The sequence below is a fragment of the Muntiacus reevesi genome, chromosome 22, assembly GCF_963930625.1.
Source record: "Muntiacus reevesi chromosome 22, mMunRee1.1, whole genome shotgun sequence".
NCBI lineage: Eukaryota > Metazoa > Chordata > Mammalia > Artiodactyla > Cervidae > Muntiacus > Muntiacus reevesi.
The window spans coordinates 23,753,473-23,779,457 of NC_089270.1; the positions used below are offsets into that span (position 1 = coordinate 23,753,473).

Below are 25,985 nucleotides of genomic sequence, written 5' to 3' on the forward strand. Positions count from 1 at the left end.
CACCCAAATCCTTGGATTGGAGAACCTTTTAATTAAAACACCCTTGCATGAGGCTAGGCAATTTTAAGATAGCTATTACAGTAATAAATCACATTTGGAATAGTTATTACAGGCAACAAGTCACAACCTTTCTTCATCTCTAAAGTGATGGTGTTTGAATAGCTGATTACTAAGTTCCCTTCCAACTCGAATGTTCTACCATCTCCTTTTCTGCTCATGTCACAACATAAGTTCCTTCTTCTCCTTGTTCCCGGGCTCTGTGCCCAGCGGCAGGATGATGGGGTAGGAGATGTCTGCACAGATGAGCCTTTCTACTTCCTCATTGTGTTAAAGCAGAGACATGGCAAAGAGCTTGGCCCCTACACAGAGTTCAAAGGGTTAAAAGGAAGGTGGAAAATTTTCTCTGTTCTACTGAGGTCAGTGGTTCTTGGAGGTGGGGGAAGAAAATTGCCCTGTAGGTGGGATGCTAATGGCAAACAAGTCTACTCCCATAGATTTCCGATGACTAGTCGTGTTTAGTGGCCAGGGGCTAGAGATGAGAGCATCTCCCATGCACAGGACACACCCAGTCCAGGACTCAACATGCCAACGGTGCTCCTGTTGAAAAGCCAAAGGAAGATAATCCTTGAGTCTTTTCGCTTTCTACCTTCTATAAAGGAATAGCATCAAAGGTACATCCAGTGGGCTGTGGAGCAAGGTTGTGTGAGGGTGTAAGAAAGTAGAGGTGATCCACGTTGTGAATTTCTTTCTACGTAGATTCATGCTGGGTTTGTCCACATTCAGTTCAGCACATGGTTACCGGGCTCTGTGAAGACTTGGCTCTGGAATTCTCCCCACAAACTTTGCTGCTTCATAAAGTTGTACTCAGCTATGAGTCAGAGTGTAGCAAGCTGTGTTTCTTCCAAAATTTCTTAAAGCGAAGGAAAAGATAATCTGTAAAGTAGCAGAACCCTTCATTCAGTTCTCGCTGCTTATTTTTTAAATTAATTTTTGTTGTAGCATGCTTGCTTTACAATGCTGTGTTAATTTCTGTTTACGGAACAGTGAATCAGCTGTGTGTATACATGTATATATGTCCCCTTTTTTTGGATTTCCTTCCCATCTAGGTCACCACAGAGCTTTGAGTAGCATTCATCCTGTTCTCATTAATCTATTTTGTACATAGTAGTCAGGATTCTCTGAGAGCTCAGTTGGTAAAGAATCTGCCTGCAATGCGGGGGACCTGGGTTCGATCCCTGGGTTGGGAAGATCCCCTGGAGAAAAGAAAGTCTACCCACTCCAGTATTCTCGCCTTGAGAATTCCATGGACTAATAACAGTCCATGGAGTCGCAAAGAGTTAGACACGACTGAGCGACTTTCACTATACACAGTAGTGGATATATATCAATTGCAGTCTTCCAATTCATCCCACCCCCACTCCCTCACAGCTTATTTATTTTGAGTTTAAAATGATAAAGCACATACATTCACGGGGAAGCAAAGTAAAATGCCAATGATAAGAGTGGGGGTGTCAGCAAAGTGAATACAGAGAAGTTTCCTCATGCTGCCCAGAGACCTGGCAAACACCTTGTAGGTTAACCAAATTTATATTACAAATTTCATCCGTCTGTGACAGCTGTGCTTTAGGGACTGTCATCTGACCAGTAGCAAGTCCCAGCCAGATAAAAAAAGCAGCCTAGATGCTGCTCTAGCTTCATAGAATGAATCATAAGTTTTTAGTAAATCCTGTATCATAGTTTGGAGAAAATCAAGTGACTAAGGTATTTTCTCTGTTTTTGAAATACATTGGAGTGCAGCAATTCAGTAGGACCCCAAGAGATACCTTGTGGCTTTTCTCTTCATGAATCACAAAAAGTTATACTGGAACCAAAGTATTTAAATTGGTGTCTGCCCTGAAACTTGGTTTGACTTTGCACTCACGTATTTAATTGAGACAAGATACATGTTAAGGTGTTTCAGATGAAATCCCTATACATTAGCAGTTCCATGATAAAAGAACTCTTTTTACTATTGTCAGTGAAGTCAGTGTCTGGAGGGGGAATTCTGAGAGCAGAGAGGACTATTATTAATAGTTGCTTGGATTTAAAATTAATGCTGTTTTAAAGTTGAGGTTTTCAAATTTCCATTTTTATCAAGTTTAACCTCTAAATCTTATTCTAGTATTCATATAAATATTAATCTCTTTTAGTTGATGTTTAATGTTCAACTTCAGTCCAGTAAATAGAACTCATCTTAAACAATAGGCTCATTTACACACTTGAATAAATTCCTTTTAAGATTATAGAATATCTTAATATAATATTAATATATTCCACTTTTTCTAGGTATTTCAAATACTTGAGAAAAATCACAACCTTAACAGGTCTTCCTGACTACTTAAGAAAATCTTGTAATCAAATATGTACAATGATAAATTTTTACATACCAAGTTTTCTTATACACTCTAATATGCTTAAAATTGATATTAAACTTTTCAGCTCGAAAATCACAGAGTTAAAATAGCTACACGTCAAATTGAAGTCATATTTATCTGAGAGGCCAAATTCTTTTAGACTTTACAAATACATGAGTTTGATTTATTCCATCATCTCTAAATGTAATTTTAAGGCTTCCTGACTTACAAAGTCACTTATTCAAATAAGGAACAAGCTCATTCACATGGCCAAACACAGTGGTGGAAATGGAGTGGCCAGATCCCAGAGGTATTAAGGAAGTGGGGTCAGTTGCTCTTGCTGAGTAACTGAAAGAGGAAAGTTAAGGAGAGAGAGGGGATCAAAAAGGGCACTTGGGTTTAATTTTAATGAATAGTAGTGCCGAAAATAGTAGTGCCAACAGGAATGTTGGAGGAGGAGAAGCTGCAGGGAGGGTAGCAGCATGACTCTAAGGACTGGAAGGTGCCTTAGCAGTTGTTATTCTTCTCATTTACAAATAAGGAGACCAAGACTCGGAAATCAACTGATTGCAATTTTCAGTTAAAAAGAATTTTCCAGTGTATGTAGCTAGAGAGTAACAATTTTCAGTTAAAAAGAATTTTCCAGTGTATGTAGCTAGAGAGTATGTAGCTAGGTTTTCTTCTGGATTCACTTCTTTTCAGTTTATCTGTCTAAAAAATAGACAGAATGCAGTGGGATCCTGGAGACATTGTTCTCGTCCTGACAGTTCTGGAACGCTGACAGACAGCAAGGAGTAGAAAAAAGAATTGCTTCCACGATTTTGCTCACAGCCTGGGGTGATATGATGCAAGATAAGGAGATATTTATTTTTAAAGCTGTAAGTCAGGCAGGTACACAACAACCTAGTTATTTTGCATTGGGTTAGATGCCACACTCCACCAACTTCACGGGCTAGATATGAACACAAATGCTAGATGTCAAAATCCCAAAGTTGCAGGACACAAACAGTATTTTTGTGGTTAATACATGTTGACTTTAGCACTGCCAAAAACCAACTTCAGATTTTGGCCAAGGTTTTCTCAAAGTTATACAAACTTTTCACTTTAAATTAGTTGGGTGGGCTTATTAGTCATGGGCTAACCCTGAGGTCCTAGTTCTCTTCTGAGGAACTCAGGAGTGTGGCGCTGGAGCACATAGACAATTAAAGGGAGCAGAAAGGAGTGAGGAGACTTCCTCAATTTTAATCTTCCTTGGAATTTTAGTTTTTGCTAGGAAAAAACCACCTTTCTAGTTCTCATTGCGACAAAAGAGACCTAGAAGGACCTTCAGTCAGTAGGATTTAGAACTGGCCAGAGTCTTCAGGAACCACAGGCATTCATAGAAAGTGAATCCCCCTACTGCCTTTTGGGTTTCCCTGGTGGTCAGATGATAAAGAATCTGCCTGCAGTGCAGGAGACCAGGGTTTGATCCCTGGGTTGGATAGATGCCCAGGAAAAGGAAATGGCTACCTACTCCAGTATTCCTACCTGGAGAATTCCATGGACAAAGGAGTCTGGTGAGCTACAGTCCATGGGGTCCCAAAGAGTTGGACACCACTGAGCGACTAATACTTATTGACTTGATCACACCGGTAGATAAACACACAATTACTTGCCTCACAAGCCACTAGGGGTGCTCCTTTGAGGAATCAACATATTGCATATTCAAGAGTCTCTCTAAGAAGTTCAGTTCAGTCGCTCAGTCATGTCCGACTCTTTGCAACCCCATGGACTGCAGCACACCAGGCCTCCCTGTCCATCACCAACTCCCGGAGCTTACTCAAACTCATGTCCATTGAGTCAGTGATGCCATGCAACTATCTCATCCTCTGTCGCCCCCTTTTCCTCCCACCTTCAATCATTCCCAGCATCAGGATCTTTTCAAATGAGTCAGTTCTTCGCATCAGGTGGCCAAAGTATTGGGGTTTCAGCTTCAGCATCAGTCCTTCCAATGAATATTCAGGACTGATCTCCTTTAGGATGGACTGGTTGGGTCTCCTTGCAGTCCAACAGACCCTTAAGAGTCTTCTCCAACACCACAATTCAAAAGCATCAATTCTTCGGAGCTCAGCTTTCTTTACAGTCCAACTCTCTCATCCATATACGACTACCGGAAAAACCATAGCTTTGACTAAACAGACCTTTGTCAGCCAAGTAATGTCTCTGCTTTTTAATATGCTGTCTAGGTTGGTCATAACTTTTCTCCCAAGGAGTAAGCATCTTTTAATTTCATGGCCACAGTCACCATCTGTAGTGATTTTGGAGCCCCCAAAATAAAGTCTGCCTCTGTTTCCACTGTTTCCCCATCTATTTGCTATGAAGTGATGGGACCAGATGCCATGATTTTAGTTTTCTGAATGTTGACTTTTAAGCCAACTTTTTCACTCTCCTCTTTCACTTTCATCAAGAGGCTCTTTAGTTCTTCTTCACTTTCTGCCATAAGGGTGGTGTCATCTGCATATCTGAGGTTATTGATATTTCTCCTGGCAATCTTGATTCCAGCTTGTGCTTCATCCAGTCCAGCATTTCTCATGATGTACTCTGCATATAAGTTAAATAAACAGAGTGACAATATACAGCCTTGACGTACTCCTTTTCCTATTTGGAACCAGTCTGTTGTTCCATGTACAGTTCTATCTAACTGTTGCTTCTTGACCTTCATACAGGTTTCTCAAGAGGCAGGTCAGGTGGTCTGGTATTCCCATCTCTTTCAGAATTTTCCACAGTTTGTTGTGATCCACACAGTCATAGGCTTTGGTGTAGTCAATAAGGCAGAAGTAGATGTTTTTCTGGAACACTATTGTTTTTTCGATGATCCAATGGATGTTGGCAATTTGATCTCTGGTTCCTCTGCCTTTTCTAAAACCATCCTAAACATCTGGAATTTCATGGTTCATGTACTATTGAAGCCTGGCTTGGAGAATTTTGAGCATTACTCAAAATGCTCAGTGATCAGTGCAAAGAAATAGAGGCAAAAAATAAAATGGGAAAGACTAGAGAAAAAAATTAGAGATACCAAGGGAAAATTTCATGCAAAGATGGGCTCAGTAAAGGACAGAAATTGTATGGACCTAAAAGAAGTAGAAGATATTAAGAAGAGATGGCAAGAATGCACAGAAAAACAATTCAAAAAAGATCTTCACTACCCAGATAATCATGATGGTGTGATCACTCACCTAGAGCCAGACATCTTGGAATGTGAAGTCAAGTGAGCCTTAGGAAGTGTCACTACGAATAAAGCTAGTGGAGGTTATGGAATTCCAGTTGAGCTATTTCAAATCCTAAAAGATGATGCTGTGAAAGTGTTGCACTCAATATGCCAGCAAATTTGGAAAACTCAGCAGTGGCTACAGGACTGGAAAAAGTCAGTTTTCATTCCAATCTCAAAGAAAGGCAATGCCAAAGAATGCTCAAACTACTGCACAATAGCACCCATTTCACATCACACACCTGCTCTAAGAAGTACTTAGAAACAAATTTCTTTTGTTAATCTTAAAGGCATAGTTAGATAATAAAAAGGGGGGACATGAATAAGGAAGATTTAAAAATTTTTACTTTTAGCAATAAGAAAAATACTTGAACCCAGTTTAGAATAATTGAAGCACAGTGACTCCTGCTAACCTCAGTTTATGTCCTCATTGAGATTGAGATTGTCAGATTCTCATTGACTTCAGTGAAAAGTATATCAGTATACGTAGTTACCTTAGGTGGGAGAATGTGGGGAGATGCCCTAACTTAAAAAAATAAACTTTGCTGAATGGAGAAAATATTTGCAAACGAAGTGACTGACATGGGATTAATTTCCAAAATATACAAATAGCTCATGCCCCTCAATATAAAAAATACAACCCAATCAAAAAATGGGCTGCTGCTGCTAAGTCACTTCAGTCACCTCCAACTCTGTGCGACCCCATAGATGGCAGCCCAACAGGCTCCCCCATCTCTGGGATTCTCCAGGCAAGAGCACTGGAGTGGGTTGCCATTTCCTTCTCCAATGCATGAAAAGTGAAAAGTAAAAGTGAAGTCGCTCAGTCTGTCCGTCTCTTAGCAACCCCATGGACTACAGCCTATGAGGCTCCTCCATCCATGGAATTTTCCAGGCAAGAGTACTGGAGTGGGTTGCCATTGCCTTCTCCAAAAAAATGGGCAGAAAACCTTAATAGACATTTCTTCAAAGAAGACATACAGATGGCCAAGAGGCACAGGAAAAGATGTTCAATATCACTGACTATTAGAGAAATGCCATCAAAACTGTAATGAGGTATCACATGACACCAGTTAGAATGGCCATCATTAAAAAATCTAAACAATAAATTTTGGAGAGGATGTGGAGAAAAGGGAACACTCCAATGCTGTTGATGGGAATGTAAATTGGTGTAGCCACTGTGGAGAACAGTATGGAGATTCCTTAAAAAACTAAAAATAGAGCTACCATACAATTCAACAATTTAACTTCACAGCATTTATCCAGATATAACTCTAATTTGAATGGATATATGCTCCCATATATCCCATATAGTGTTCGTTGTGGCACTATTTACAATAGCCAGGACATGGAAGCAATCTAAATGCCCCTCAATAGAGGAATAGATAAAGAAGATGTGGTGCATATACACCATGGAATATTACTCAGCCATAAAAAAGAATGAAATAATGCCATTTGCAGCAACATGAATGGATCTAGAGATTATCATACTGAGTAAAGTCAGACAGAGAAAGACAGGTATCATATAATATCTTTATGTATAGAATCTTTAAAAAATGGTACAAATGAACCTATTTACAAAACAGAAATTGAGTCACAAAAGACAAACTTACGGCTCCCAAGGGGGAAGGAAGGAATAAATTGAGAGATTGGTATTGACATATATGCACTACTATATACAGAATAGATAACTAAAGCATGTGTGTATGCTAAGTCACTTCAGTCGTGTCCGACTCTTTGCAACCCTATGGACTATAACTCACCAGGCTCTTCTGTCCATGGGGATTCTCCAGGCATGAGTACTAGAATGGGTTGCCATGTCCTCATCCAGGGGATCTTCCTGATCCAGGATTGAAACTGTGTCTCTTATGTCTCCTGGCATGAGAGATCCTAGTTTTACAGGTTTTTGAAAGTGAAATTTGCTCAGTCGTGTCCGACTCTTTGAGACCTCATGCACTCTGCGGTTCATGGAATTCTCCAGGCCAGAGTACTGGAGTGGGTCTCCAGGGGATCTTCCTGACCCAGGAATCAAACCAGGGTCTCCTGCATTGCAGGCAGATTCACATTTACCAACTGAGCTATGAGGGAAGCTACAGACTTCCCTGGTGGCTCAGATGATAAAGTGTCTGCCTACAATGTGAGAGACCCAGGTTCGATCCCTGGGTTGGGAAGATCCTCTAGAGAAAGAAATGGCAACCCACTCCAGTACTCTTGCCTGGAAAATCCCGTGGGCGGAGGAGTGTGGTAGGCTACAGTCCATGGGATCTCAAAGAGTCAGACCCGACTGAGGACTTCACTTATGTCTCCTGCATTGGCAGGTAGGTTCTTTACCACTAGCGCCACCTGGAAAGCTACATAGAACAGGAATTCTATTCAGTGCCCTGTAATAACCTATATGGGAATGGAGTCTAGAGAAGAGTGCATATATGTGTATATATGCCTGGTTCACTTTCCTGTGCAGCAGAAATTAATACGACATTGTAAATCAACTATACTCCAATAAAAAAATTTTTAAGTGCTGAATATTTCCAAAATGGAATTTTTTGAAGTTGCTCCTGGGCAGAGAGTCTACAAGTTGCAAGTAATGATATTGATAAAACCTAATGCAGTCTCCAAAACTAGATGTCAGACAAAATAAAAAATCTCCTCTGTCATGATGGACATCATGACCATCCACCAGGGACATCGACCATGGTAGAACGGGAGTATCTATGGAATTTCATCCACAGATAATGAATATCTAATAAATGGAATATCTCCTTTATTGAAATTGAGAACCAGTGTGCCTTTCTTTGCTTATCTTCATTTTTAATTTAAGGAAGTAGGAGGCAGAAAGGGTAGAGCATGCAAATAAAGCATGGGGAGTGTAGTCAACAATACTGTATTAACTTTGTATAGTGACAGATGGTAATTAGACCTATTGTGATCATTCCACAATGTATATGAATGTCAAATCATTATGTTGTACACTTGAAGCTAATGTAATATTGTATGTCAATCATACTTCTATTAAAAAAAGAAAATGGAAAGACACAAAGTTGGAGCCCCTGAATCGGGCAAGGAAGCTGAGTGAACAATTTGCCATTTGCTATAAAGTACTTTAGAAATGCTATTGACTGACTAATGGGTCTCAGCTTCACTGAACTCTCCTTGGTTATTTCACGTCTAATTTGAGATGATGCATGAAAGAAGATTGAAAACACCTTTCTTTAGCTTGGCCCCTGGCAGTTGATAGTAAATTAGGATATATTTTCTTGCTCAGAAGAATAAGTCTAAACCTGCCACAGGTCTTAGGTGACAATGGGTTTGTAACCACCTTTCTCTATTTGGTCCCTCTTTTGGAGGCCATATGATGAGTCACATGCTGGTTTTGGGCTCCATCTTCCTGGATCAGCTCTAGGGTTTACTGAATTCTCATATTGAGTGAGGTTGGTCGGTGTTGCCACGTTATACCACTGACCACTGGATGCCACTAGAGGACTTTGGCTTAAACTTGGAGGGTTGACCATGACCATTTCTGTAGTGGAGTGACATTAGAAATAGAAGGAAAATCCCAGCTTCCTGGAATTTATACAGCACAGAAATGACCCCAAATTATTTGTCGCTGATCTGAAAAATGTTTTTATTCTTAGTTCCTTAAGAGGTAGATACTATTTTCATCTGAAAACTTAGAAAAATGAGACCCAAAGAATTTAATTATATTGTTACTTAGTTGCTAAATCATGTCAGACTCTTTCGTGACTCCATGGACTGTAGCCCACCAGGCTTCTTTGTCCATGGAATTTTCCCGGCAAGAATACTGGAATGGGTTGCCATTTTCTTCTCCAGGGAATCTTCCCAACCCAGGGATGGATCCCAGGTGTCCTGCATTGGCAGGCAAATTCTTTACCATTGAGCCATCAGGGAAGCCCTTATTTATATTAGTTGCATAGAAATCATCCAGGAATCTTGTTGAAATGTAGGTTCCGATTCAGCTTCTCCATTCAGCTTCTCTAACATGCTCTCAAATGATGCCAATATTGCAGGTTGGGGGACCCTACTTTGAGAGGCAAGACCCTAGGATCCTAAGTTTGGTCACTGACACTTGTGTGCAACCCCCGGAAGATGCAATGAGGGGTCTCACTCTGAAGAGGGAAGGAAGCAGGGCTTTCGTACCCAGCATGATGTCACCTCCCTCATTGTCCCAGTCTCCAATTAAAACGTGGTGTTTCTGGGGACCAGCCACCTGGAGGTGCGGAAGAGCTTCCTTGAAAGCTGCAGAGCCATGTGAGGTCACCAGAGGGCACTAGGGTGGCCTCTGGATTGATGGGGAGGGCAGTGGTCCAGGAGTGGATGAGAAACAGAAGGGCCTCCAGGCCAGAGGATGTATCAGAGCTAGAGCCCCTGCTGGGAGCACTGCCCAGAGACAATCAGGCCAGGAAGGCATGATTTGTGTCCCCATGCCTCTTCATCTTTCACCTTTGAGGGACAAGGATGTTAGTCCCACTGTCTACTTCACCAGGAGAGAGGGCTGGATCAGGGGTGCATCCTGGAGCTTCTAGACCTATTCAATTTAGAAATATAGCAAGATGTTTATTTATTTGATCTTCAGATCTCCAATGGAGACATTGTCATCCAGATGAGGAAAAAAAAAAATGCCTGCAAATCAAACTGATTTTCTACCATAGGAGTGAACTATTTTTTCCCCAATAGTGCAATATATGAAAAAATTTTACATATGTAGGCTTCCTTACTTTTATTGTATGAGCTGTAATTGGGACAGTCCTTCATTGGGTAAGTAAAATAATGAGAATGTGGTATATGGAGTTTGCCTGCTGGGATTCAAATACCAGAATTGGCATTCATAGCTGTGTGACTCTGGGCAAATTCCTTAACCCCTCTGAACTTTAGTTTCCTCATCTGTACCCATCTGGATGAGTTTGGTCAATGAGGGTATGCTGCTGCTAAGTCGCTTCAGTCGTGTCCGACTCTGTGCGACCCCATAGACATAGTGTTGCCTTTTAAAATGCAGTTTCTTGCTTTTTAAAATAGAATTAGCCTTGGCTTTTGTCCCAGTCCAACCCCCTTCCAGCTGCTAATTTCCCTGGGTAAATACAAATAGAGATTGTATTTTATAGAGCTCTCTGTTTTGAAGAGAGAGAATTATGCTGCAGATGTTTTGCTGGGAAAAAACGCTTCCTAGGAATTCCCTGACAGTTCAGTGGTTATGAAACCATTTACCACAGATTGGGACTCAAATCCATATGCTGGGACTCAAACCCCACCAAAACCCTACTTGGGACTTGAACCCATGTGGCTGGGACTCAGACCCAGCCAAAACCCACAGTACCTGGTTTCTGGACCTAATGAAGCTCAGGTTCTTGATGTCTCATTGCAGAAAGAATTCAGTGAGAGACACAGTGATAGGTAAGAGGTGGATTTAATCAGACACAGAGAGAAGAACACTGCACAGACAAGAGCGTGGGCCATCACGGACGGCCGGTGCAGCCTGAAGTTTGGCAAGGTTAGTTTTTATAGGCTGGTGAGTGGTAGGATTATTCCAACTATTTGGGGGAAGGGGCAGAGATTTCCAGGATTTGGGCCACTGGCCACTCCTTGGTCTTTTACCAGTGGCTTAGAACTGACATGGATATGACAGTTGGAACAGTCATGGAAATGACACGGATAGGTCATTTCACTTGCTGATTCAGAATCAAGGTCTAGTCTTGTCTGCCATCTTGGTCCCATTTGATTCTAATCAGCTTATGTTGTGTCCTTGGGCTATGTCATTCTTTCAAAAGTTGTGCCCTGTTCCTTTCCCTCCTGTTACTGTTAGGACTCCATGCTCATTGTTGAGGGCCTGGGTTCAATCCCTGGTCAGGGAACTAAGATCTTACTGACCTTGTGGCATGGCCAAAAACAAACAGACAAATAAAAACCAGTCATTTAAAAATGCTTCCTTGTCCTGGGGGTGGGGGCGGGGCAGAAGATGAGAGGGTGGGAGAAAATAGAGGTGGGAGAATTTATTCCCTCCTCACCTTGTTTATGCTCAGTTCTGGCTGGGGTTGATCCCTCAGTGGCCAGGGTTTCTTTCAAGAAATTTAGCTTCCAAGTGGCAGCTCTCCAAGCACTCTTCCATAACCCTTTCCTCCCCTTCTCCTTCAGATGTAGTCATGGCCGCTAGTCCTTGGGTGCCTTGATATTCCTTGTTGGTTCCTTCCACACATCTGATACAGTGCCTTCATGACTTTTCTTCAAAGTCCCAGCTGACTGCGCTTTTCCTAGTGGAACCCTAAATAATACCACAGGTAAGAATTTAATAAATGCTAGTCATCTTAAACTCCCGGTGAGAATGGATACATTCCTGATTTTGCTTTTTATGATAATATATACTAGTGCCCTAATGTTGATGCCGAAAGCTCAGGTTCTCTGTAGATCAGTGCCACATCAAATCTTGGAGACAGAGTTTTGGGTGAAGTAGAAAAAGATAGCTTTACTGCTTTGCCAGGCAAAGGGGAACACTGTGGGGTAATGCCCTCAAAGCCACATGTGGAAGGTAGAAACAAGTTTTTAGTAATTTTTCCAAAGAGGATGTGAGTAGCTCATGGACATTCTTCTGATGGATTGGTGGTGAGCTAAGTAGGAGTCAGCAATACCACCCTTCAGGTCAAACCGGTCTGAGGTCTACATTCTTGTGGACAGTATACCATCATTAATTGTTCATTTCTCCCACCTGGGAGGGGTTTCGGTATCTGCAAAATAGCTCAGATATTGTTGTGAGTATCCATGGATGGGGAAACGGGGCCTTGCCCCAAGGCTGCTCTTGATTGTTTCTCATTGGTTTCGCATCCCCTCCCTTCCCTAATTAGCAGCTGCTTGGATCTGCCCATTGGAATGTAGCAAAGGTCATGGAGGGCTTTCCTGCTGGCTCAAATGGTAAAGAATCCGCCTGTAATGCGGGAGACCTCGGTTCGATCCCTGGGTTGGGAAGATCCCCTGGAGGAGGGCATGGCAAGCCACTCCAGTATTCCTGCCTCGAGAATCCTCATGGACAGAGGAGCCTGGTGGGCTACAGTCCATGGGGTCGCAAATAGTCGGATGTGACCCAGAGACCAAGCACACAGCAAAGGTCATGGAGGCTGAATGAAGGCTGTTTCCTATAATCAAAGAAATTGGGGAAACAGAAAGGCTCTGTGCCCAGAAGCCCCACAGGGCCCTGCACAGTATCAATATCATGAAATAATTTTAGTGCAATTTAACTCAAAAATCTTAATCATATGAAACTGTATTAAGTCTTAACATTCTGTGTGCTTAATCAGTTGTGTCTGACTCTTTGAGACCCCATGGTCTATAGCTCGCCAGGCTCCTTTGTCCATGGGGTTGCCCAGGCAAGAATACTGGAGTGGGTTGCCATTTTCTTCTCCAGGGGATCTTCCCAACCCAGGGATCAAACCTGGGTCTCTTTCATCTCCTGCATTGGCAGACAGGTTCTTACCTCTAGCACAAACTGGGAAGCCATGAAATCGTAATAACAATTATCGATTAATTCAAATTCACTGGCATGTTCAGGGCACAATGGCAGTTAAAAATATGAGGTTATGTCCTATTTTCTCCTGGATATGTGTTCTAGCTAATATGACAAAGACGATTATTTCCTAAATATTTCAGATATTCCTAAATATTCCTTGTACAAGATGTTCTTCATTTTGCACAAGAGTTGCCTATTGATTATCTGGAATTCTACTTTCAAAAACAGTTTAACAGCTTCTTAATTAAGTTGAATATGCATATACCACATGACCCAGCAATCTCACTTCTCGGTATTTACTTGAGAGAAACAAAATCACATGTTTCTATAAAGACTTGTGCATGGATATTTACAGCCGTTTTATCCACAATAGATCAAAACTCAAAACAACTGAACTGTCTATCACCTGGTGAATGACTAAACATATTGTGGCATATTCATGCAGTGGAACAGTAGTTAGGGACAACAAAGAGTAAACTACTGATACCTTCAACAACAGATGAATCTCAAAACCATTATGCAAAGTGAAAATTGACAAAAGGCTGTACATTGTATGGTTCCATTTGTATGACATTCTGGAAACAATAAGATTATAGAACAGAACAGGGGCTGGGCCTGAAATGGACTGAATGTTTGTGGTGGTGGTTTAGTACTAAGTTGTGTCTGACTCTTGTGACCCCACAGACTGTAGCCCGCCAGGCTCCTCTGTCCATGGAATTCACCAGGCAAGGATCCTGGAGTGGGTTGCCATGTCCTCCTCCAGGAGATTTTCCAACCCAGGGAATGAACCTGGGTCTCCTGCATTGCAGGTAGTCTCATCACTGCAGAATGTTTGTGTCTCATCCCAAATTCATGGGTAGAAACTTTACCTTTCATTGTGATAATATTAGGATGTGGGATCTTTAAGAGGTAATTAGTATTACAATGAGGTCATAAAGGTGGAGCTCTCCTGATTAGTGACCTTACAAGGGTCACCAGAGAACTCACTTCTCTTCTCTGCTTTCACCAGAATCTATGCTTGCACTCTGATCTTGGACTTTAGCCTCCAGACTGTGAATATTAAATTTCTGTTGTTTATAAGCTATCTAATCTGTGTATGGTACATTGTTAGAACAGCCCAAGCTGACTAAGGGACTATTCAAACTAAACCACTGAACTGAAAACTTAAAGAGGATGAATTTTACTGTATGTAAGTTATAACAGTTAACCTAATATTAAAAAAAGAAAGCTCCCTAGATGACTCTAATATACTGTAAGCATTAGAAACACTTACCCTAGAAGAGTGCTTTTCAAATTTTACTGACATCATAACCACCTGGAGGGTGTGTCAAAGTTTTTTTCTAAGTGTTTACTGACATCAACCAACTTTCCAATTCTCTGATACTAACTGGGTGTCCAACAATTCAATTGTGACGCTAATCATCTGCAGTTAGCAGATAGAACCTACAACCTGATGGGTCAATCTTACAAGGCTGCCGCCACTTCAGACACCAGTTGCAAATGGGGTATTCAGGTTACCTACATTTCTGCCTTGCCAACTACAAATTTGTAGATTCCTACAACTTCTCCCCTGCCCCCGATTTGATAATTTGCTAGCATGATACACAAAACTTGGGAAAGTGCTTGGCTTACTACTACAGATTTATTACAAAGGATACAACTCAGGAATAATCAAATAGAAGAGTTGCCTAGGATAAAGTGTAGGGGAGGAGGTACTTCCATACCCACTTTGGGTGCACTACCCTCCCAGCATCTCAGTGTGTTCACCAACCCAGAAACTCTCCAAATGCTGTTGTTTAGGAGTTTTTACAGAGGTTTATAGGGACATGATTGATTAAACCATTGGCCATTGGTGATTGAACTCAATCAGAAAGTTCCAACTCTCTAATCATGTGGTTGGTTCTTCTGGCAACTATTCCTGACCCTGAAGTTATTCAGGAGTTCACCAGTAGTCACCTCATTAGAATAAAACCAGATGTGTTTGAACAGGGCTCATTGTGAATAACAAAAACAGTCCCATCAGTCAGGCAATTCCAAGGGTTTTTGGAGCACTGTGCCAGGAACCAGAGACAAGGACCAAAAGTAATTTTCATTATATCACAGTTTGTTAACTACAAATTGCTGGGCCCAACTCCTGAGTGTCTTATGTTTTAGGTTTGGAGAAGAGCTTGAGAAATATATTTTTTAAAAAGTTTCCAGATACTGCTCTTCAGAGAGACTACACAAGAGAACTTCTGTCCTTGAGGGTCACAAAGTGGCATGTCTCTCAAATATTACCTTTCTGATTCACGGCCCTCCTCTTTTTCTCAGTTCTACCAGGTTTTTTGTCGACCACTCATTCTGTTCCAAAGTACCTCCAAATGTCATCTCAGAGCAAGTAAGTATGCCAATCCTTACCAAGAACTGGGAGCTATAAAATGTCATATGAGAGGGGAGAACTGTAGAAAGGAAGGGAAGGGAAATTGTAGAAAGGAAGGGAAAAGGAAAACCCTAGGACAGAACTCATACTTTCGGGAAGCCCATTTCCCAGTGAGGTGGAGCTGAGCTCCTTCAATTGGAACAAAGGAGAATTCTGCTTCCCCTGGAGAATCAGGATGATTCCGCCCTTGGGCCTCTGCTGCTCAGAGGAGTGTGGGCAGAGCCAGCAGGGCTCAACTCACTTTGTTAAGGTTCCCTGTTTTCTCCATCTAAGATCCTGTGTAGCTTGGCCTTATAGCTTCGTATTCCATTTTTTCAGAGTTGAGCTTTCTGCTTTGGTCAGGATTAGCTTGTATTTTCCCTTCAATTCTGTCTTATATGGATTTAAAATAATTCATGTGTATATATGTATGTGTGTGGGCTTTCCTGGTGGCTCAGCGGTAAAGAATTCACCTGCTAATGCAGAAGATGCGGGTTCAATCCCTGGGTCGTGGAGATCCCCTGGAGAAGGAAATGGCAACCCACTCCAGTATTCTTGCCTGGGAAATCCCATGGACAGAGGAACCTGGCAGGCTCCAGTACATGGGGTTGCAAAAGAGTTGATCATGACTTAGCAACGAAACTACAACAACATGTATATAGACATAAATGGCCTAAATTCTGCCTTACTGTTTCACCATTCTCCCTTCTAGACCCAAACCCATTCAGATCAGCTAACGATCCCTTTCCCTCACTCAATTAACTCAACAAGTTATTCTGCATCAAACTATGGGTTAGTATTCCTGTTCTAAATCAGGCCAAATACCCCTAAATCTACTGTGACTTTTGAGGAATGGGTGCTTAGGTTTTTTGGTTTTTTTTTTTTTTTTAAAAGCAAGTTTAGAAGCCCTTGAGGGCCCTGATTTTTGCCTTTCATTCTGCATTTGCCCTCCCACTTGTCTAGTCCCCCTGGATCATGCTCAATAGATATGCAACTCAGGTGGAGGCCTGAAAATCCTGGAACTCCCATCCTTCTTCTGGCTTTGATTGATCCTGGAAAGGAGGGGAGGAGGGAAAGAGTTGGAGTAAAAAACACATTTAGGGGCAAGAAGACTTTAGGCAGTGTAGTGTCACAATTAGGAGCATTAGCTTAGGAGTCAGGTGGCCCTGGGTTAAAATTCTGGTTTTGTCTCTTACTAATTATGCGATTTAGGACTTGTGAATATCTCTTTGACTTAGTTCCTGCTTCTGTAAAATGGAGCTTATTGTACCCTACCCCATATGGAATCAGCTTAGTGGAGGTGTTAGAAGCAGGGATTCTGGTGCCAGACTGCCAGGGTTCAAATTTTGACTTGCTGTTTAGAAGCTGTAAGGCCTTGAGCATGTAACTTAACCCCTCTTGTCTCAGCTTCTACATATGCAAACCCAGGGTGTTAACCCACCTGATATTGCAAGAATATGTGGTTTTTTTTTTCTTTTTTTTTTTGAGTGCCCTGAATGCTAGCTACATTCTCAAAAAGATCAGAATCAAACTAAAGAATGAATGCAGGATTTTGAAGGCATTTTATAATCCTTGTGTGTGTGTGTGTGTGTGTGTGTTAGGAATAAAGAAGTAAACATTGAATTGTGGACAACAGAAAATGTAGCATTTATAGATACTCTTTACTCCCTCCCAAGACACCTTTAGTAAAAATAAATCTAAAAATAAAAATAAAAAAATGAAAGAGGGAACCAAATATAGCCTGGAACCTGAGCATACTGGGAGTGAAGCAGGAGGGAAGCAGGCAGGGCACAACTTTTAAAAGAATTACAGAGCCCACAGACACAACGCAAACCAATCAGAATCACATGGGTCCAAGATGGCAGACAAGTCAACTTCAACTGGACCTTGATCGTCAATCAGCAAGCTACATGACACAGCAGAAGCACCATGACAGTTCCCAGGCACCGTCAAAAGACCAAAACGTGGGCAGCTCCTGCAAATCTCCATCCCTTCCCCAAAAGAGTTGGAATAATCCTCCCACGCATTAGCCTATGAAATTACCCATCCCCTAAAAACTAACCACCCACATTTTGGGGCCACTGACTTGCCCTCTGCCATGGCCCACACTCTGTCTGTGGAGTGTGTTTCTCTCTGAATAAATCCACTTCTTCGCTATCCACCTAGTCTCTCACTGAATTCTTCCGCCATGAGACATCACGAACCTGAACCAGGTCTGTGATCTCTGTTGGAAGACCATGGTTTTGGCTGGGTTCAAGCCCTGGCCGTGTGAATTCCAGTCCTAAACTGGGTTTTGCCTGGGTTTGAGTCCCAGCACATGGCTTCAAGTCCTAATCTGAGGTAAATGGTTTCAGGAGCAGACCTCTGAAAAAATGCTCCATTAAGAATGAACTGCTCAAAAAAAAAAAAAAAAAAAGAATGAACTGCTCATAGTTAAATAAAACATTTGCTGAAGTTTATTGAACAGCATTAGATTAATAGAAAGCATTAAAGAATTGAACACCGAAGACCAAAAGAAAAAAGTCTGTGCAAAAGACGTGATTTTTAAAAAAAGTTCATCAAAGCAAATGCATAAAACAATACATCTAAATATCATCTTTTAAATGCTTTTCCTGAAAATTTTATGAATTTAAGTCTGGGAATCTTTAAGTGTTCTTAGCTTTATCTGTGAGAGTAAATCTTATAAAGGAACTCTTTAAAAGTAGAAGAACCTTTTTCTCTCAACAGTGAGCTTTTAAATGAAGGATGTTTATTAGGTGAACTCTCTGTTTCTTGTAAGGCTAAAATTCCATGGGTTTCCCAGGCAGCTTTTTAAATCTTTTATGGAAGCTTGCTATTCTTAGGGTGTAAAATGATTGAAATGCATTTCATCATTTCCTTCTTAATTCAAGCCACTTGTTTTGTAGGAAAATTCAGCATTCAACAACAGGTGTATTATTGAAAGTAATCTTTATCATTTATAACGAAGGAACTAGCCTTAAAGAAACTTTCCTCCTTAATGACTCCTCCAAACTCTGAATTTGTAGGGTACTGTATTTTAAAAATAAAGCAGATGGGGAAGATCTTTTTCTGGAAAAGATTCAACCAAACACAAAACTAAAACCCAGAGCACGAATGATGGGGGAACACAGGTGTCCTTGATGGGAACATTGGCATCAGGCAGTCTTTCTCCTAACCACTGGAGCTGGTGAAATTGACCAAGTACGTTTGCTGTGGGGGAAGAAAAAATAAAACAAGAGAGTCAGGCTTAGAGAAAGACTTGCCAGAAACTGTGGCTTTCCCCTGGAGATTTCAAATAAGGCATTTTGTGCCCACTGGTTTCCAGTTTAGTTAACTGAGCTGCCAGAATGAGCTATCCCAACTCCATCTGATAAGTGATAATAGTGAAGAATAGGTGTTTGTCTTAGGCATGTTTCATAAATTTAAAGTGGTCCCCATTTTGGTTGTCTGGAAAAAGGAAACCCTTCGGTACAACTGAATCTACAGACTGTGGATATGCCTGACTCACCTTAACAATTTGATTAGTCTTTGTGTCCAAGTGGCTCGCGGGTTCAAGCAGACAGTTGACTGATTCTTCATCCAGACTCTGGGGGGAAATAAATAAAAATAAAGCAGTCAGTCCTGCATTTTAGGAAAGAGTTGAGCATAAAAATGAAGATTCCCACATGAGGTGTATTTGGAGGTAGGCAGTTTTAGATGTGAAGCAGGTGATTTGCAGCATGAACTCTGATCATTAAAAAAAACCATTTGAGACTCACGGTGTGAGTTGGTGGAACTGAATATGAATTGACAGACTCTCAGTTGTCAGAGGTTAGTATTTTGCTGACAACCTTTACATGAATTGGAGATGGAAGAAATAACTGACTCCAAGTTTGGCTCACTCCTGAAGTTTTAAGTTGTTGGTTTAGTCGTGAAAGTGAAAGTGAAAGTTTCTCAGTCATGTCCAACTCTTTGTGAATCCACGGAGTGTACAGTCTGTGGAATTCTCCAGGTCAGAATACTGGAGTGAGCCTTTCCCTTCTCCAGGGGACCTTCCCAACCCAGGAATCAAACCCAGGTCTCCTGCATTGCAGGTGGATTCTTTACCAGCTGAGCCATCAGGGAAGCCTGTTTAGTCGCTAAGTCTTATCCAACTCTTATGATCCCATGGACTGTAGCCCGCCAGGCTCCTCTGTCCATGGGATTCTCCAGGCAGGAGTACTGGAGTTGGGTTGCCGTTTCCTTCTCCAAAAGCTGTATCATAATATCTTTAAAACGTGTTTGTCCATTGAGCTTGGGAAAACAAAATAGACTAAAGAAAACTCTTAAAGACCTTTTATGTGAAAAGAAAAAATTCAATGAAATTTACTGTGGGAGAGGTTTACAGAGCCAATTGCTCTGAGTGACATCTGCGTTTGATGGAACCATCAGTGAGCAAGACTTTCAATGTTCTGAAAATTCAGCAACAGCAAAGGCAATAGGGGTAATCATCCATTGATACTGATCAAGCACTTAAAATGTGCCAGCCACTATGCTCAGAAGGTAATATGAATTATCTCAATTAATCTCACAAGAATCCTGTGCTAAAGGAAATGCTATTTCCTCACCTTCAGATGAGGAACTTGAGGCTTCCTCCAGAAGACTTTAAATAATTTGTCCAAGATTGCACAAGAAATGCATGATAAAGCAGGATTCAAATAAAGGTTGACTGACTCCATAACCCCCAGTTTTAGCCACTGCTCCACTTGGGTATATCTGAATGGTTACCAAGTGCCAAAATGTCTTACCAGCAGTGGAAGAAATGAGGTTTGCCAGGTAACAGCAAATTGGGAGAGTCTACTCTCCATTGGGGTGATCTTGAACAAAACGTGATTTCTTGGTGTGTCTCTTTTTAGCTATAAAATGACAGATGGCAAAGATCCATCCATCTAGCTTTGAAACTCTACCCTTGTAATTGAAAACTACAGAGTCAGAGGTCATAGACCTGTTGGGCTCTTGGCCAGAGCCTTCCAATTTGGTTTCTGAGTTCATGATAGAAATACAGATTTCTGACTGTCTGGACTAGTATTTTCACTGTTGACTGCCATGAATTTTTCATAATTATTTGCAACTTTTGCTTGTACATCTGGTTAAAATTCAGAAATATATACTCTGGTGAGAAGATAAATTTTTATCACTTTAAAGCAATTAAAGTTTAAGTAGAGAAAATTGGGGTGTATTACTTCCTCTGGTAGAGAGATGACAGACTTGACTCATGACAGAGAACCTGGTAATGGAAAAACAGAAGGAAGTCTCTGTTCTCTAGACCAGGGGTTCCCAACCTCTGGGATCTAATACCTGATGATCTGAAGAGGAGTTGATGTAATGATAGTAGAAATAATGTGCACAGTAAATGTAATGCACTTGAATCCAGGGAATCTTCCTAACCCAGGGATCGAACCCAGGTCTCCCACATTACAGGCAGATTCTTTATCATCTGAGCCACCAGGGAAGCCCAAACAAAAAGTAGCTGCTTACAAATATTTCCAAAAGTTAAAGCAGCCAAGGGAAGAGTTGCTAATGAAAGCCAAGCCAGGGCTGCCCTGAGAAGGATGCTCTGACTGTAGTTCAAGGTGCTGCGGGCGCCTTGGTTCATTCAAGATAGATGCAGGAAGAAGAAATCACAGTCCTAGGCAGTGATAGTTAAAAGATCTACAAGCTCCCTTAAAAATAGTCAATCCAACATTTGTTGACCCTCTCCCACCTGAAAAGAAAGGGATAAACCTCAGGAATAGGGAAATGAATAATGTCTGATTCCTATCTGTAAAGAACTTATTTTCTGATGGAATGAAAGAGAAAAACAGACAAACCAACCTGAATGTTTCAACACAATGATGCCAAATAATTATAGCTAACAGTTACTGGACATTTTTTACATTGTCTGGCACTGTACTAGGGGCTTTGCATGCAATGTTTGTCTCATTTGATAGGCCGTAATAAAGGCATATATAAATAAAAGGAAGGCAAATATAAATAAAGGAAAATGCCCTAATAAAGGAATCCACTGTTGTCTCTGGGAGTACAGAAAAGGGCTTATTGAAAGGGGATATACCGTGCTCACTTCGGCAGCACATATACTGAGAGGGGATATACCATCTCAACAAAAGAAAATGTCTGTTAAATTCCTTGTAGCCACTACTGTTCCATTAGCCTAATTTTTAAAGCAGAGTTAGGAATTCACAGTTGGCAGAACCTAAAGGACGATTCCATAAGATAGACAGACATTCTGACCAAGGACTGATGTGGGTACTTCTTCTCTTGCTCTTTAACTTCTGGGGAACAAATTGTCTGCTTCTGCTGGCAATTGGAATTTGATGGAATAGAGAAGAATCTTGGTTCTGTCCCTGTTTAGTGGTATGTCTCAGGGCAGTTAGTTAGCTTCCCTAAGCCTCAGTTTCTGCATTTGTAAAGAAATGGTAACAAGAGATATACCCGAAAGGGCTCTTGAAAGAATACAGTGAGTGCATGTTCACAAAGCATGTGCATTAACTAGGACCTTAAACCTACCCTCACAAAGTATGCACTTGACAAGTTTTACTGATTCTCGTTATTAGTTTGAGAATTAATTGCTAGTAACACTCCAAGTTAATCACTTTGAGGAATCATACATTATTTTTTATTGCAACTTACATGATTTCTGGGTTTGGACATCCATGCCCACGGGGGAAGATTTGAAGTTTTTCAATGCGATGAATGGGGAGATAGTTGAAAGTCTCTTGAAAGCATTTACACTTTAAGTTTATGTTGTTGGTCTCCAGAACACCTATAAACACAGAATCAGTTGTTTTAATCCCTTTGGCATATAATGCACAACTAGAATTAATCAGTAGTCTTTCATACTGTGCAATTGAAGATTTAGACATTTCAAGTCAGTACTTCCACCCATATGCCTTTAGTTTGTGCATTTCTGCTTGTCTTGGCTTATTTCCAAACATTCTCTATCAAAACCTTAAAAATAAAATCAGCTTTTAAAAAACACAATACCTATTAAAATTTGTGATAGCATTATATTAGTACTCAGGTGGTTGCCCATATAATAAAATTTGAGAATGGCCACTGTGGGAACTTATAATTCAGTTATAATTCATGCAACATAAAATTGATCAATCTTCACTCCCAACACATGAAAAACCAGAAATGAACTAGTTAACTGAGTCTCCCAGAGCATTATCAAGCTGTAACTCTATCAAGCTCTTTCTTATCACTACCCCCTACTCCCGCAACCCTCCCTCTTTCTCTAAGGAAATACCATGAAGATATTTTTTGTTTTTGTTTAATATGTTGGTCCTCTAACTCAGTTGCAAATCATTATCAAAAACTGCCAATAATAAAAATTCAACTGCTTGTATTCAACAACAAAAAATGTACTAGTTACTTTAATAGGTAACCTGTCTTATGCATTTTAAGGAATTCTACTTTCTTTAACCCTAGTGCCCACCGCTCCACTGGACACAGAATTGCAAATAAAGGAACCAGGCTCTCCAGGTGTTTACACTTTAGTGGGGGAAACAAATGAACAAAAACTAAAGTATCACAGAATGCTGTATTTCCCCCAAGGTCCAAACTGCATGAATGAGAACAGGGGACTTTGCCAGCAGCCATGGAAAAGCTTCATGGAAGGAGAAAGAGATGAGGGTCTTAATGAAATGACGTGAAACAGAGTTAAAATCGGGAAAAAATATTCCCACATTTTAAGAACAAAAACTGGTCCTCTGCACCTGAGCAAAGTATGTCATCCTACACATGATAATTCCTGGTGGAATCTGATGATCCCTTCAGTTGCATAAAAATTCACCTTTCAGCAAGATATTTACCTATTTACACAAAGAAAATCTCCCCATTTAGACTTGGAAGTCTGCTTCTTGGCAGAAAGTGTGTACTTGAGTATTCCTGTTGTACTTACAATATTTCATGACAAAGCTGACCCTAAACAATTGTATTAGACTATTCCTGCAGGAGACCAATGGGTTGGAGTCAATAGCATTTGGTCAAAAAGGGGTAGCGTAGAGAGGCAAAGTGAAGAAGAGATAGCTGGAAAAAATGAGTAATAGGCAGAGTGGCATCTTAAAAAGGCTAGGAATAGGCAGCCGAGTGTCAGTCCCAGGGACCTGGGGCCTCCAGCATCTCCCCCTTCTCTGGACAACAGTCTTAGCAATACAAATATTTCCAGCCTCTAAGAGTTAAATCTCTGAACACCTTACTTTTAGAAATCTAGGAGCAGTTGAGCAGTTTTCCCCCCTTCATTCACACTTCCCCTCATTTTCTGATTGGAAAAAAAAATTTGAAATGGCTGAAGACCATTTGAGCTCAAAGCACAAATGACAACATAAGTGAAGGTTCTCACCATGGACAGGAGAGAGGCTGAAGGCCAGCAGCATAAGCAGCAGAGCTCCAGGGGAGAGCCTCATTCTGCCTCAAGGTGGAGTTCAGACTTCAGCTCAGATCCACACTGTGGGTTCTCAGCCCAGAGACTCCTATTTATTTAGACCAGTAAAGCCCTCCCACTGCCTTTGTCTCCAGGAGGTCAGCTGCATCATCAGTTTTAAAAGCTCCCCAATATGCTGAGCTTGCTTTTTTTTAAAAACCCCTCTTGCAAATTTCATGCATTTGCTTCAGAGCACTAGTGGTATGATAAAGTATTTCTTGAAAATGTGGAATCTAAATGGCAGAGATGCTGCAGGAATTTGGGGATGGGAGAGAGGGAAGTTTGGAGACTCCTCGGCACACTCTCTGTAGGTTCATAATCAGGGATTGTGGCTTGGCTTACTGCTGTCAGTGAAGGGTCAGTGGGCTGCCTCAATGGCATCTGAATACATCCTCCAGGAAATCAGAAACTTGTCAGGCACATCACTGTATTTCTAGCACCTGCAAGATTCTCTAACCTTTGATAGGTGCTCCATAAATATTTGTAGACATGATGAATATCTCCTTATAGACAAATCCCTTTGCTGACTAGGTTACTGTTTTTCTATCAGACTTTCCCATACCTTATTTTGCTATCTGAAATGTATGATTTTTTATGTAATCTCACCATCATAGAAGTCCTGGAAGGGGACAAGTGGGTATCCACTCATTGATGTGGGAGTGTCTTGAAGGGAGGAGAATTTTAATGACAGCTCTGAAAAGGAGAATCTTTCTAGCTCTGGTATGCAGGGTATTGACCTTGAGAACTGGGTGTCCATGGAGGGCATCATTAGAATTTCATCAAATAATTGAACCTCATATCACAGTCTGTTTAATAGAGCATGTGTGCAGTTTGGTTTGGATCCAGCCAAATAGCCCGTGGACCCAGTGAACCCCCAGCCTTAACTCACTTGTTAGAGCACTTTGATTAAAGAAAAGAAAAAGAAAAATTTGTGGGTAAATGCTGATCTGTCCGGGAGGACCTCTGGGCTGCCCTGGAAGTCTACAAGTGTGGATGTGTGAACCCAGAAGCTTGGAGACACCGAGAACTCAGAGGTTTGGATCCTCCTGGTGTGATTTGCTAAATTAATTTGATTTTTGTTACTTAGGACTGTGGATTTTCAGCATGTTAGATGCTCTAGTGTGTATGGGATGGGGATAACAGTAATGGCATATGGCTTTCATATGCCAAGCGGTCCTCTAGTTGGTCCAAAAGACTGTGGTGACCAGGAACTCATCAGTCTTGAGTCAGCCCATTTGACTGTCTGGGCAGTTCTAGTTGTTAGAATTGGAGAAGGAAATGGTAACCCACTTCAGGATCCTTGCCTGGAAAATCCCATGGACAGAGGAGCCTGGCGGGCTACAGTCCACAGATTTGCAAAGAACGACTTAGTGACTAAACAACAACGGTTGTTAGAAAGTTCTTCCTTCTGTGTGTGTAAAAGCCACTTCCCTACTGTTCCAGTCACTTTGTATAATACTAATTCAACCACTATCACTGTATGAAAACAATTGCTCTTTCATGTGATGGGACTCCAAATATTTGAAGATACAGTGTGTGAATTGGGCCTCCCAGGAAACAGATGTTGAGGTGGATGTTGGAGGAGAAGAAATTCCTTTCTTCCTTTTTTTTCCTTGTTGACTAACTCCTAAGTATGTGTATTAGTTGCTCAGTCATGTCCAACTCTTTGCAACCCCATGAACTGTAGCTTGCCAGGCTCCTCTGTTGATGGGGTTTCCCAAGCAAGAATACTGAAGTGGGTAGCCATTCCCTTCTCCAGGAGACCTTCCTGACCTGGGGATTGAACCCTGGTCTCCCATACTGTGGGCAGATTCTGTACTGTCTGAACCACCTGGGAAGCCCAGCTAACTCCTAGGATAGATCAAAGTGGGGAGGAGACAGGTTGATCTGACTGCAACACTGATCTGACAGTCTGGGACAACTCAACGGGAGCTCCTGAGAAAAGACTGTCCATCAGATGAGCTCCATGGTGGGCAGAGATCCTATCATCCCCTCTACCC

At 41.3% G+C, this 25,985-nt stretch overlaps 1 protein-coding gene across 1 annotated transcript; it reads right to left on the minus strand.

The window, feature by feature from the left end:
- Window positions 1-18,014: 18,014 nt before the first annotated feature.
- On the minus strand, window positions 18,015-24,004 carry CXCL13 (C-X-C motif chemokine ligand 13). Its single transcript, XM_065914587.1, has 4 exons — window positions 23,905-24,004; window positions 22,191-22,323; window positions 19,051-19,128; window positions 18,015-18,752 (listed from the first exon to the last, which is right to left on the minus strand). Exons 1-4 carry the CDS (start codon window positions 23,966-23,968, stop codon window positions 18,698-18,700), a joined length of 330 nt encoding a protein of 109 aa, XP_065770659.1. The 5' UTR covers window positions 23,969-24,004; the 3' UTR covers window positions 18,015-18,697.
- Between the last annotated feature and the right edge of the window lie 1,981 nt (window positions 24,005-25,985).

Excerpts from the sequence above, each read along its gene's own strand:
- CXCL13 (XM_065914587.1), bottom strand. The coding sequence starts at position 23,968 with ATGAGGCTCTCCCCTGGAGCTCTGCTGCTTATGCTGCTGGCCTTCAGC. Across the intron at positions 19,129-22,190 it reads TGTCCAAACCCAGAAATCAT|AGTCTGGATGAAGAATCAGT; the intron begins GTAAGTTGCAAT and ends ATTTCCCCCCAG. Across the intron at positions 18,753-19,050 it reads AGACTAATCAAATTGTTAAG|CAAACGTACTTGGTCAATTT; the intron begins GTGAGTCAGGCA and ends CTTCCCCCACAG.